The sequence below is a fragment of the Mustelus asterias genome, chromosome 13 (assembly GCF_964213995.1).
Source record: "Mustelus asterias chromosome 13, sMusAst1.hap1.1, whole genome shotgun sequence".
Taxonomy (NCBI): domain Eukaryota; kingdom Metazoa; phylum Chordata; class Chondrichthyes; order Carcharhiniformes; family Triakidae; genus Mustelus; species Mustelus asterias.
This window is the reverse complement of record NC_135813.1, coordinates 22,705,334-22,718,823: the sequence shown is the minus strand read 5'-3', so window position 1 is coordinate 22,718,823 and position 13,490 is coordinate 22,705,334. Positions and strand designations below refer to the sequence as shown.

At 39.0% G+C, this 13,490-nt stretch overlaps 1 protein-coding gene across 10 annotated transcripts in view; it reads right to left on the bottom strand.

The window, feature by feature from the left end:
* dennd1a (DENN/MADD domain containing 1A) overlaps positions 1-13,490 on the bottom strand; it is a 532,879-nt gene that overhangs the window by 516,903 nt on the left and 2,486 nt on the right. For all 10 annotated transcript variants that reach the window (XM_078226515.1, XM_078226519.1, XM_078226517.1 and 7 more), the window contains exon 2: positions 8,626-8,690. In XM_078226515.1, coding sequence (XP_078082641.1) covers positions 8,626-8,690 — 65 coding nt within the window. The remainder of the gene's footprint in view (positions 1-8,625; positions 8,691-13,490) is intronic.

Below are 13,490 nucleotides of genomic sequence, written 5' to 3'. Positions count from 1 at the left end.
CTATTGTCTCCCTATTCACGTACCCATCCAGATGCCTCTTAAATGTTGCTAATGTGTCTGCTTCCACCAACTCCTCTGGCAGCGTGTTCCAGGCACCCACCACTCTCCACATGGAAAACATCCCCTGCAAATCTCCCTTAAACTTTCCCCCTCTCACCTTGAACCTGTGCCACCCCAGTAATTGACACTTGCACCTTGGGAAAAAACCTCTGACTATCCACCCTGTCTATGCCTCTCATAATTTTGTAGACCACTATCAAAGAACAAAGGAAATTACAGCACAGGAACAGGCCCTTCGGCCCTCCAAGCTTGCACCAACCATGCTGTCTGACTTAACTAAAACCTTTCGGGGACCATATCCCTCTATTCCCATCCTATTCATGTACTTGTCAAGATGCCCCTTAAAAGTCACTACCGTATCCGCTTCCACTACCTCCCCCGGCAACGAGTTCCAGGCACCCACTACTCTGTGTAAACAATCTGCCTCGTACATCTCCTTTAAACCTTGCCCCTCGCACCTTAAACCTGTGCCCCCTAGTAATTGACTCTTTCACCCTGGAAAAAGCTTCCGACTATCCACTCTGTCCATGCCTCTCATAATCTTATTGACTTCTATCAGGTCGCTCCTCAACCTCTGTCATTCCAGTGAGAACAAACCAAGTTTCTCCAACCTCTCCTCATAGCTAATGCCCTCCATACCAGGCCACATCCTAGTAAATCTTTTCTGTACCCTCTCCAAAGCCTCCACATCATTCTGGTAGTGTGGCAACCAGAATTGAACACTATATTCCAAGTGCGGCCTAACTAAGGTTCTATAAAGCTGCAATATGACTTGCCAATGAAGGCAAGCATGCTGTATGCATGTTTGAGGGTAAATCCACTTTTGGCATGTGGGAGTCTTTTAAGGAGCAGTTGATCGGAGTGCAGGACAGGCATGTGTCTATGAAAAGGAAGGATATGAAAGGCAGGATTCAAGCACAGTGGATGACCAGGGAAATTGTGAGTCTAGTCAAAAAAAAAAAGGATGTGTACATGAGGTCTAGGCAATTAAAAACATGAAGCATTTGAATTATACAGCGAAAATAGAAAAGAGCTCAAGCAGGGAGTTAGGAGGACAAGAAGGGACCACGAAATGTCCTTGGCAGACAGGATTAAGGAGAATCCCATGGCATTTATACATATATTAGGAACAAAAGGGTAGCTAGAGAAAGAGTTGGTCCACCCAAGGACAAAGGAGGGAAATTATGTGTAGAACCAAAGGAAGTGGGTGAGATCCTTAATGAGTACTTTGCATTGATATTCACAAAAGAAAGGGACACGTCAATTGACGGTGTTTTGGAGGAGTGTGTAAACCCTTTAGAACAAGTCATCATTACGAGGGAGGAAGTGTTCGGTGAATTAAAAAGCATTAAGGTAGACAAATCCCCAGGGCCAGATGGCATCTATCCCAGATTACTGAGGGAGACAAGAGATGAAATTGCTGGGCCTCTAACAGAAATCTTTGTTTCTTCATTGGCCACTGGTGAGGTACCAGAGGATTGGAGGATAGCCAATATTGCCCCATTATTTAAGAAGGGTAACAAGGATAACCAAGGTAATTATAGGCCAGTGAGCTTGACGTCAGAGATAGTGAAACTGTTGGAGAAGATTCTTAGGAATAGGATCTATATACCTTTGAAACTGAATAGTCTTGTTAGCGACAGACAGCATGGTTTTCTATGTGGGAGGTCATGTCTCACTAATTTAAGAGTTTTTTTGAGGAGGTGACACAAATGATTGATGAGGGAAGGGCTGTGGATGTTGTCTACATGGACTTCAGTAAGACATTTGACAAGGTCCCTCATGGCAGGCTGGTGCAAAAGATTAAATCTCACAGGATCAGGGGTGAACTAGCTAGATGGATTCAGGACTGGCTTGGCCATAGAAAGAAGTCTCACAACACCAGGTTAAAGTCCAACAGGTTTATTTGGTAGCGCAAGCCACTAGCTTGTGGAGACTCACCTGATGAAGGGGCAGTGCTCCGAAAGCTAGTGGCTTGTGCTACCAAATAAACCTGTTGGACTTTAACCTGGTGTTGTGAGACTTCTTACTGTGTTTACCCCAATCCAACGCCGGCATCTCCACATCTTGGCCATAGAAAACAGAGGGTAGCGGTGGAAAGGTGTTTTTCTGAATGGAGGTCTATAACTAGTAGTGTTCCGCAGAGATCAGTGCTAGGACCGCTGCTGTTTGTATATATATATAAATGATTTGGAAGAAAACATAGCTGGTCTGATTAGCAAGTTTGCAGATGATACCAAGATTGGTGGAATTGCGGATAGTGATGAAGATTGTCAGAGAATACAGCAGGATATTGATAAACTGGAAAATTGGGCGGAGAAACAGCAGATGAAATTTAATCCGGACAAACGTGAGGTGATGCATTTTAGTAGATCCAATTCAGGTGGGAACTATAAAATAAATGGCAGAACAATCAGGAGCATAGACACAGGGAGAGATCTGAGAGTACAGGTTCACAGATCCTTAAAAGTGGTAGCACAGGTGAAAAGGTGGTGAAGAAAGCATATGGCATGCTTGCCTTCATTGGACGGGGCATCGAGTATAAAAGTTGACAAATTATGTTACAGTTGTATAAAACATTAGTTAGGCCACATTTGAAATACTGTGTCCAATTCTGATCACTACACTACCAGAAAGACGTGGAGGCTTTGGACAGAATGCAGAAAAGGTTTACCAGGATGTTGCCTAGTATTAGCTATGAGGAGAGATTGAACAAACTATGATTGTTCTCCCTGGAAAGACGGAGGCGACTTGATAGAAATTTATAAAATTATGAGAGGTATATATAGATAGGGCGAACAGTTGGAAGCTATTTTCACAGGGCAGAAATGACAATTACAAGGGGGCACTAGTTCAAGATAAGAGGGAAATGGTTCAGTGGAGATGTGTGGGGGAAATTTTTGTTTTTTTTTTACAGAAGGTGGTGGGGGCCTGGAATGCACGGCCAAGTGAGGTGGTTGAGGCAGTTACGTTAGCCATATTTAAGACTTATCGTGATAGGCATATGAAGCGGGGAATAGAGGGATATAAGCGGTTGATTTAGATCAGTAAACGTGATCGGCACAGGCTTGGAGGACCGAAGGGCCTATTCCTGTGCTGTATTGTTCTTTGTTATTATACAAAGGACAGCTTGAAAGACAGCTGTAAGAGACACAATTCCTCCTACTCTGCAATGACTAGGTATGTTAACAAAGCTAACATTTGCTAGGCTCCATTGTGAAATCAAAAAAAGCAGTTGCCATCATGCTAAAACTGTGCAGAGCTCTGACCAAACTACTCTCGAGTACTATGTTCTGTTCTGAGAAAATATCCAAGTGCTGAAGACATTGTACAGAAAGGTCAAGAAGCTGATCCATAACAGCACAAGCTTAGAAATAATAAATTTATTCTGAAGAGAAATCAAATGACTGAGATTTAAAGAAGGTACTGAAGACAGTAGGGAGAATAGGAAACTTAATTCAGGAGTGCTATTTTTAGTTAAAACACAACTATAACTATGCTGTGGTTCCATCAAGAGCACACTCCCCTCTGGGCCAGAAGATTGTGGAATCAAATCCCACTCCAGGACTTGAGCACAAAAACAAGGCCGACACTTTAGTACAATACTGAGGGAGTGGGGCATTACGGGAGACATCATCCTTCAGATGAGATGTTAAACCAAAGCCCCACATGCACCCTCAGATAGACATAAAAATCCCATGGTACTTCTTCAAACAAATGGCACCTAGTATACTGGCCAATACTTATCTCTCTACAAGCATCTCTAAAGCAGTTCATCTGGTCAGTATCAGACAGCTATTTGTGGAAACTTGGTGTACAATTTGCCAACCATGTTTCCCACTTGATAAAAGTGATTATACTTCAAAAGTACCCAATTGGCAGTAAAACACTTTGGAACATCCTGTGGTCATGAAAGCTGTTATATGAATGCAACTTTTTCTGTCAAAATGAGAGGACATAGAAACAAACAGATAAAAGGCATGCTCAGTATTAGTTTCACACACCAAACATGTCGCTGTCTGAAACAAGTTCAGGAGACAATAATGGAATTCTGGAATCATTCAAGGGACTTTCATTGAAGATGGCCAGGATACTCTCTCTCATTATTAATCATTCTGATATAAATCCCATTTCCAGGTATACTGTCAATCACCATCGGCAACCATATTTCATTTTTCTCCTCTGGACATTGGTAGAATTCTATTATGACAATTATCAACATTCGCTGTTGATTGCATATTCACTGCTCAGTGTTTCTGTAATTTCAGTGAAATAGCCACATTTGGTTGATCTGATCATTGTACTCAATTTGGTAGTCCACAGCTCATTAAGATCATTCACACACTATACCCTCTATCCATGTTCTTTTATGCTACTTATGACATACCGAAAATGAGTTGGTTCATCCCATCTGCCACTGAAAGCCTCATCCATGCTCTCATTCATTCTAGATTTTACTATTTCAATGCTCTCCTGGCTCGGCTTCCATCTCCATACTCCATAAGTTTGAGCTCTGCTCTCTGTACCCCAACTACATATATGCAAATTTGTGCATGTTCTTTCTTTAACTCACCCAAAACCCATTCTTCCATTCCCACTGGTCCTGGGTGACCAACATCTCAATTTTAAAATTCTCACCCTCGCGTTCAAGTTACTCCACTGTGGCTCTCCTCCTTCTTCATTTCTGTAACAGATCTCTAAGATTCTGAGAACAATGCATTCCTCCAATTCTGCCCTCTTCTGTAACCCCACTTCCTTCACCCAGTCATAACTTCTGCCACCTAGGCCTTAACCTATAGAATTTCTTTCCTAATCCTTTCACTGTTCCTTTGAGACATTATGTTAAACTATCTTTTTGACTCAGTCTTTAATCACCTGTCCTAATAGCTCATTTCTTGTCAAATTGTTATCTGATGTAATTCCTAAAGTATTTAGGATTAATTACATTTAAGGCACTATATAAATGCTGCTGATCAACAGTATCATCTAATAGCACAAAATGTTGTTTAGTTATCTGCACTTAGCTCCCTTTCCACCACATTATTCCTGACCAAGATAGCATGCAAAGGACATGTTCCCTGGCTTCTGCCAATGAGTGCATTGGACTAGCACTAGGAATTACAGGACAAATCTACTTTCTCTCCAAGTTTCTTCCCTCTGCTCACTAAACAACAGACGCCAAGGTTAAAATAATGACTTGTGTTTGCATTCTTCTGTCAGTGACCAGAGTTGATAAGACAGTTTAGAAAAAAATATGCCACTATGAGAGAGTTAGAAACACCCTTCTACTATCTGTATCCCTTAGGCTAAAATACTTTTGAGGGTGTGGTGTAATCAGAAGCCAAGTTTATGACTAATCACACAACAACAATTTATTTGCCAACGCTGGAATAAAATCAGTAAAAACTGTTTGAGGATCTTAAAGCTCACTAAATTCTGAAGCAATTTAGTGCTTCAAAAATGTGCAAGAACTGGGATACTCAGATTATGCATGCCTGTAACAGCAGGAAATCAAGGCATAAAAATGTTTATTGATGCATAATTCAGAACAAATCCAGCTATTGTAGTGTTTTGTGTCACCCTTAAGCAGTTTTTCAAAATCATGCATTTGAGGAAAAACAGATGAAATTGTATGCTGCGTTTGGAATATGTGGACAAAGATACTTTTTGTGATTCAACATCCTTAAGGGATTAAGATTATCAAAAATACAATTATCTTAAAAATGAATCAAGCTTTGCCCCGTAGCCGAGCACTGTTTACTAAATAGAGAGAGAGAAAGCATTACACTCTACTTGGTGATGCAAGATAGTAGCCCAAAACTACGTGTTACTGTCCATGATCTTGACTTCCTTCGTGTCAGTAGTGAAGGTATTAACAGGGAGTAGAAAATCACCCTCGGCACTAGCTCCAGCGTCACCAACAGATGCCAACAACATCCCAACTGCCACCCTCTCAACCAGAAGGGGATTTTACAGGAAGTCTTTGTCTTGCTTTCTACCAGTTTTTACAAATGGATTTCTTCAAACACAGTACAAACTATATCATGCATAACAGAGGCACAGTAGCTCCATGTTCCAACAAATTGAAGTCAATATACAGTAATTAATAGATCATTTAATCACATTAGATTTGCATGCTTGAGTTATCAAATAAACCACACAATGTTTTTATAAACATCCATATCTAACAACTTCCTGAAAATCAATAGTATTGGCATGAATGCCATAAAGTATGAGGGAAGCTGTGCAAAACCACAGGGTTCAATTTTGGCAGTCCTCAAACAAAATGAAAAATAATTTTTCTGCAGGAATCAGAAAGCCCATTAACATTTCATGTTATACAACAGAAGATTTTATATGCCTGATAAAAACATTCTACAATATTAATCTTCTAAAATCTGAAAAAGGCACAACTGATTATTCAGCTGAAATCTAAACTCAAGTAAAAATGCATTTGGAAACATTGGACACAGAATGCCACATTGATCACAAATGTTGCTAAGTTAGGAGTTATGCCATATTGCAACATAAGTCCTGGAGTGTGCAATTTATCAAAGTCTTGATATTGATTGTCTGGCCATATGCAGACATTAAAAACAAAACCTACGGCATATATGTCTATTTCTCAACGTCTAGGTAAATAAGTGTGCATGTCAAAGGCTGGCAAACAATATCAGTTCTAACTTCTTTGTTACAGTTGCTAAATTCATGACGTAAATCTAAAGTAAGTAACTCACAAATGGCAAAGAAACACAGAACACCCTACAAGCAAATACCCCCCACCCCAAGAGGCCAAGATGATGATGAAATTCAACCAATGTAAAAATATGTGACCAAGTATAATGAGCTAATGCTACCCACCGTTTATCAGTAGTTAATGATGGATGTTTCTCAACCGTGCTCAAATACTGTGTGGGAGTAAAGTCTAACATGAGCCTATGTCTTCATTTGATATCATACTGCATGCAAAATATTTACTTTATTAGACTCTCTTGTGAATCATGTCATTATCCGACAGTGATTGAAGACATAATGGATAATTCAATTAAACGTCTTTGCTATTTTAATGGTCATATTTGTTAAATCATTTTCCATTACTACTACTGCATTATAGCAAATAGTAATACAGCCTATTACTGTACTTGTTATACATTATTTATTGGGGCTAATGAAACTCTGTAGGCAGCAATTAAATCCTGTCGTCCAGGTGACATTCACATTTGAACTCCTTGAATAAATTATTCCAGTGTTATTCATTCTTAACCAAGCATCATCATATATTCAAGTAGCAATTTTTTGTCAGTGGTTACATGCATGTTATTATTTAATCAAGTGGCTTAAATGATATCATAAACCCCAAGAGCAAGGATGTAGTCATAAATACACATTGAAGTGAAACACTTTAATATGCAACAATTTGAAAGTGGCAGTATAACCTGGGAATGAGGTTTTGTGCACAAGGTCAAGCAGTGTGTCACACCATTTGTCTTCATAGTAGGTTGAGAAAAGTCCAGTCAGGAATCAAACTAGTAAGAAAAACTGCACAAGCATTCCACTAAATCCTGTTGAAAACATTAAAAAGACTCAATGCAAAATGTCTAATGTGATAAGCTGCCAGCAGCTTTCTGCTAACATTAAAAATAGCTGTCATAAGTGTAAAGCTCTGAGCAAGAGCTTAAACATCTGCACAATTCTCTCTTAGTAGGAAGGGAAGGGGGTGTAGTCTGCAGTATAACTTGGGTCTTACTTGGAGAAACAAGTCACAGATTAGTAACATAACTAAAACGCAGTCTAAAATCTAAGTGACTTGTAGTCATCAAAAGAAGCACCAATATTACATTTCACTGTTCTCTTTTAATCACTCTTGGTATTTACTAATATTTATAATGTTCAGTACATGGTTTCTGTTTTGCACATGATCGGCTATTTATTTTTACGCAAGTCTTTACAGACTCAAACTGATGGCATGCTCTGACATTCACACAACAAAAAAATGATTAGAATGTCATTACTGTGGCTTTAATTGGAAATAATCTGCAGTTAATTACCAAGAAAAGTTTTGTACAATGCATACCAGAATCTTATACAACTCGCATCTTGACATTTAATTTCTTCCGTTAACATGTCTTTCACAACTGCGGAAACCATTCAGATTCATCATGCTCAAATGACAAGGTCATTTCAGGTGTCTGGGTATTAACAACAACATAATTTCAGCCAAATCAGCAGCTGTACAATAACATGAATGGTTCAGAGATAATGATGACCCACGCTGAAATTGTTCCAGTATTGTGAACACAATATATAACCAACGAGATAACTGGAAAGAGAATAAGTGAGGAACAGCTTCAGGGAATTGTTTTCTTTTTAAAAATATCAGGCCTCTCAATTGTGATGTTGACATCTTGATTGTGACATTGGCATCTGACAAATATTAGACATTAAATGTTGCAAATTCACCTGATCCCTGCTGAGGTTCAAACCTCCAACCACTTGCCACAGGGTGCAACTTCAACTACTTAAGTAAGATGCAACTGGATAGTCACAAAAGATAAGACACTGTACCTGAACCGCTGGACTCAAGACGTGTAACTTCAGCATACACTTCAAATACCTTCTCTGGATTTTCCCTGATCAAAAAAAAATTGTGAGCATTAGTCAGACAGAAATCAAGGCTGAGTTGTTATTGTAAATCTCTCAGATAAATAACAGCAACTCAAAATTGCCCCAAAATCCTGCAGCCTTCAGTATAACATTACACCCAACGGCTCTCTCAAAACACGATACTCAAGGTCCCATTCCTGCACTGAGAAGTTTTATCCAACGTTCCTTCAATTGTGTTATGAACTATTTGAGGGTGGAAGCTCTCAATCAGAAGTCCTGTAGCAGTTTTCAAACTTTTGCTGAGTCTGAGAAGAAATTAGCACCACATGCTGAGTGCAGAGTTTTATAGTCATAAGCAAGCAGAGTCAGATATTTTAAGGTACAATCAAGCACAGTAAAATTCAGCTCCAAAAAAAGGGAGACTTTTCCCAAAATTCCAAATCCTTATTAAATAAGGAATCCATCAGATTCATAAAAGAACTTAAGGAATTACATTAATAATGCTCTTATCTGAAAATTCTTAATACGGCACAGTGGTTAGCACTGCTGTCTCACAGCACCAGGGACCCAGGTTCAGTTCCAGCCTTGGGTGACTGTCTGTTTGGAATGTGCACATTCTCCCCATGTCTGCGTGGGTTTCCTCCAGGAGCTCCGGTTTCCTCCCACAGTCCAAAAATGTGCGGGTTAGGTTGATTAGCCATGCTAAATTGCCCCTTAGCGTGAGGGGAATGTCGGGGGAATTAGTAAGGTAAATATGTGGGGTTGCAGGGATAGGAGCTGGGTGGGATTGTTGTCGGTGCAGGCTCGATGGGCTGAATAGCCTCCTTCTGCACTGAAGATATTCTATGATTCATTTCATTTTAATATTCCAACGCAAGATGCAAAAATCATAAATGAGTTCCAAGTTTTAAGAAAATAAGTTAACAAGCAAAATACATTTGTGCTCAATAAAAAATTGATCTTGCAAACGTTGAAATTATTTGAAATATTTCAATGGTTCATCAGCAATGAGACATCAGCCAAAATCATTGACATTTGTTTAGCACTTTGTACATAAAGTTTTTCAGCTGAACTTTACAAAGAGGCAGAGGAAGTCATTGACGATCTCTGCATCTAAAAATGCCCAGGTTCTTAACAGCACCACCATCATGTTTACAGCCATTGGACTAACTTAATCACCGTATTGCCTTAAATTATTCAGGAACACAAACATGTTGAATTAAAGACCATAATTTTCAGGATAGACATGAGATTGCTGGAATTTGGGGCGGCATAGTGGTACTGCTGCACAGTGCCAGGGATCTGGGCTCGATTCCCGGCTTGGTCACTGTCTGTGCGGAGTCCGCACATTCTCCCCGTCTCTGCATGGTTTCCTCTGGGTGCTCCGGTTTCCTCCCACAGTTCGAAAGACGTGCTGGTTAGGTGCATCGGCTATGACAAATTCTCCCTCAGTGTACCTGAACAGGCGCCGGAGTGTGGTGACTAGGGGATTTTCACAGCAATTTCATTGCAGTGTTAATGTAAGCCTACTTGTGACACTAATAAATAATAAAACTAAACAAATTTGTTAGCAAGTAACCACAAAAAATTATACAATCTAGAACAAGAGGATTTTCAATGTGGTCATTCAACTACAAAATTTATAGAAGAGTATTAAAGCAACAGACAGCAGTGAAATATAATCTCAGCTATCACTGAGGAATTAGGCTTAAGATTTTTTTCCTCTCTCATTGTTAGTTTTCTCCTCTCCTGAAGGTTTGACTTGTGGCTAGAGTTGGCATCAATTATCTCACTCAAGTACAATGAGCCCTGACAATGAATGTTAGTAGGTTCTTTCCCCATTGAGTTGGCATGACTGCCAAGCACAATTCTGCCCTCAATGTTGTCCAGATACAGGCATTGATTGGATGTAGGAATCGCAGCTTAATTTGCTTTTCCCTAAGCCAAGTGCTGCCCTTGACAGTGAATCAAATTTAGGATTTTCCTGATCTTCACAAGATAAACATGAACTCTGAGGAGAGTTTAATTTTCCTTGGAAAAATAAAAAGGTTAAACAAGCATTAATTACCACAGACAATGTATTGGTACATTGCACTAACCTTGTTGTTTGCATTATTTTAGTATTAACATACCATGCCAGAATTTTGGATCCTGGTTGAATATTACACATCACTACAACTATTAATTGGCCAATTTTGACTCTAGCTCAGTAAATAAATATGCAAAGAGCCAGACAGATTAATGTATTCCAGTTTCAGGACTATGGTGTAAATGTGGTAGTTATGCATGCCAATTAACTTCAATATTTTTGAAATGTGAAACATAGAACAAAAGCAACAAAGGTCCCTGCTTCTAATCACTATCAAGTGAGTCTTGATGGAAATTCTTGTATGGAAATTGGTGACGTTAGACTTCAATAGTCATGCCTCTCACTAGTGCCCCACACTCCCTCTATCACTCACTGTAAACGATCACTTAGACAACATGCCACAAAGATGCTAACTTCCATGGAAGCATGCCGAAATTTGAATCAGTACCTGAAGAATGAGTCAGGGAAAATTAGGAAAACTTGCCAAGGCTTCCTCTACAGCACCTCTCAAATCCACCATGTAAAGCAAGGGCAGCAAGTGCATGGAACCACTACTACCTCCCAAGCTCCCTGTCAAATTACAAACCACCCTGACCTTGAGATATATCAACGTTCTTTCAGTGTCACTGGGTCAAAATCCTGGAACTCCCTATCAAACAGTATTGTGGGAGTAACCTCACCACACAAACTTCAGTACTTCAAGGCAGCTCACAACCACATCCTCAATGCAACCAGCGATAGGCAAATGAAGTTAATAAAAAAAACAAAATCAGTATTAAGTCAATAATAACCACTTTTGAAATGAATTCTTGCTCAGGATCATGATCCATAACACAGGTTTTTTGCATTATGTACCTGTTAACTTACTTGGATTACTTTAACTTGTAAATACTTTACCTTTGACTGAACAAGACATGGTTACCCCTAAATCAAATGTTTTTTGGTCTGTGCATACTGTTTAGAATTTTTAGCTGCTCCACCAGCAGATCCGGTCATAATAAAATAAGCATAAAGTATAAATTTAGATGCGCTATAAGAACACCTTCAGCTCCATTTGCTGCTGCACATCATGGTCTGTAGTCAATGATAGCCCTTCTCGAAGACACTACTTGCAACAGTAACTATCACTTGTCACGAAGAGGTGACAGAGTGAAGCCCAATGAATATAGATAATCCCCTCAAAAATATAAAAACAAAATCAAGTTGAACCACATCCTATATTTTTAAATACTGATCTAATCGTGCAAAGCTGTACTTTGTGCCAGTATTGAGTTAGTACCTGCAAGTAAAGCTTGTCTGAAACATTAAGCTAAACATTGTACAAAGAAAAGAATACATTCCAAAAACAATAGTATAACGCAAGTCTTAGGGTTAGATGAAAGTGGGTGGGAGGAGGTTTGCGTAGAGGATAAACATAAGCTGTTAGACTGAATGGCCTACTGGCATGTTGTAAATTCTTTGCAATTCCATGCTGTACTTCTCCCTGTCTGAACATGCATCAACTTTCATTACTAGTGCCGCCTTGCACATCTCTAGAAATTTACTTCTAGATCATATCAATAACAAATGTCACTTGAATAATAAATGTGTACTTGCAGAAAAAAAATATTTCTGAGCAAAGACATAACAAGTGATTGGTTGCAGTTTAATGAAGCTTTGCTGTAGCCAAAGAATTAAAGACAGCATTTTGCAGAAGGATTAACATTTAATTGTCGCTTAAATTACAGATAATTAGCTGTTAGCCTAAATTATTGTTTTAAAGTTGCACCCTGTAGCTCCCCCTTTGAACCATTAATTATAAATACAACTCACACATGACAGTGAATTACCGAAAAATTCATCAAGAATAATGTGGTAAAACTGCAGGTTCTATATCACAAAACCAATACTTCTTGAGATTCTTTTTCACAAAACATGTCAACAACATTTTTTGCCAACTAAATGTAATTAAATGCCATTACTTATTCTTTCCTGTTTCCCCCCTCAATGTGTTAAGTCCCCAAGACAAAATGTAATGTGTTTGCTACAATTGAGAGCAACTAAATTTGCACAGATAGCCTTCTCTGCTCTACGGAGAACAATGCTAAGAGAAGATCTAACAGAGGAGTTCAAAATCATAAAGGTTTATATAGAGTAAATAAAGAGAAAGTAATTACAATGACAGAGGATTAAAAACCAGAGGGCACAGATTTAAGATTGGCAAAAAACAAATGGCTACAAAACCACACAATGAGTGATCAGGATCTGAAATGGACCGCATGATAGACTGGCTGATACAGATTGTATAATAATCTTCAAAAACAAATCAAAAAGTACTTTTAAAACATTGCAGGGATATATAGAGAAAAAGGAGATGGGTGGGACTAAATGAATGTATCTTTAAGAGAGCTAGCATTGGCTCAATGGGCCAAATATTTTGTTCTATGATTCCATGATTGAATTAAATCTGGGACCTTTTCTTGTTTGTGTGACACAGCTAATCATCAAATAATCTTAGCTGGAGTAATTCTGAGAGATTTCATTGCCAACTTGTTTCTCATACTACCCAAAATGGCAAGTGTCCATGTTGGATGTGGGGTCTCACAAGGGTTAACTCTACGGGAATATCAGAGAAGCGCCCACAAACTCCTTTATTAGTAATGGAAGATAGCATTAGTAACAGATTACAAGAGGTTTTTCCAATGCCACTCCTACATTCTTCTTCAGAAAAAGCTTTTACAGGTGTTCTCTTTTTCTT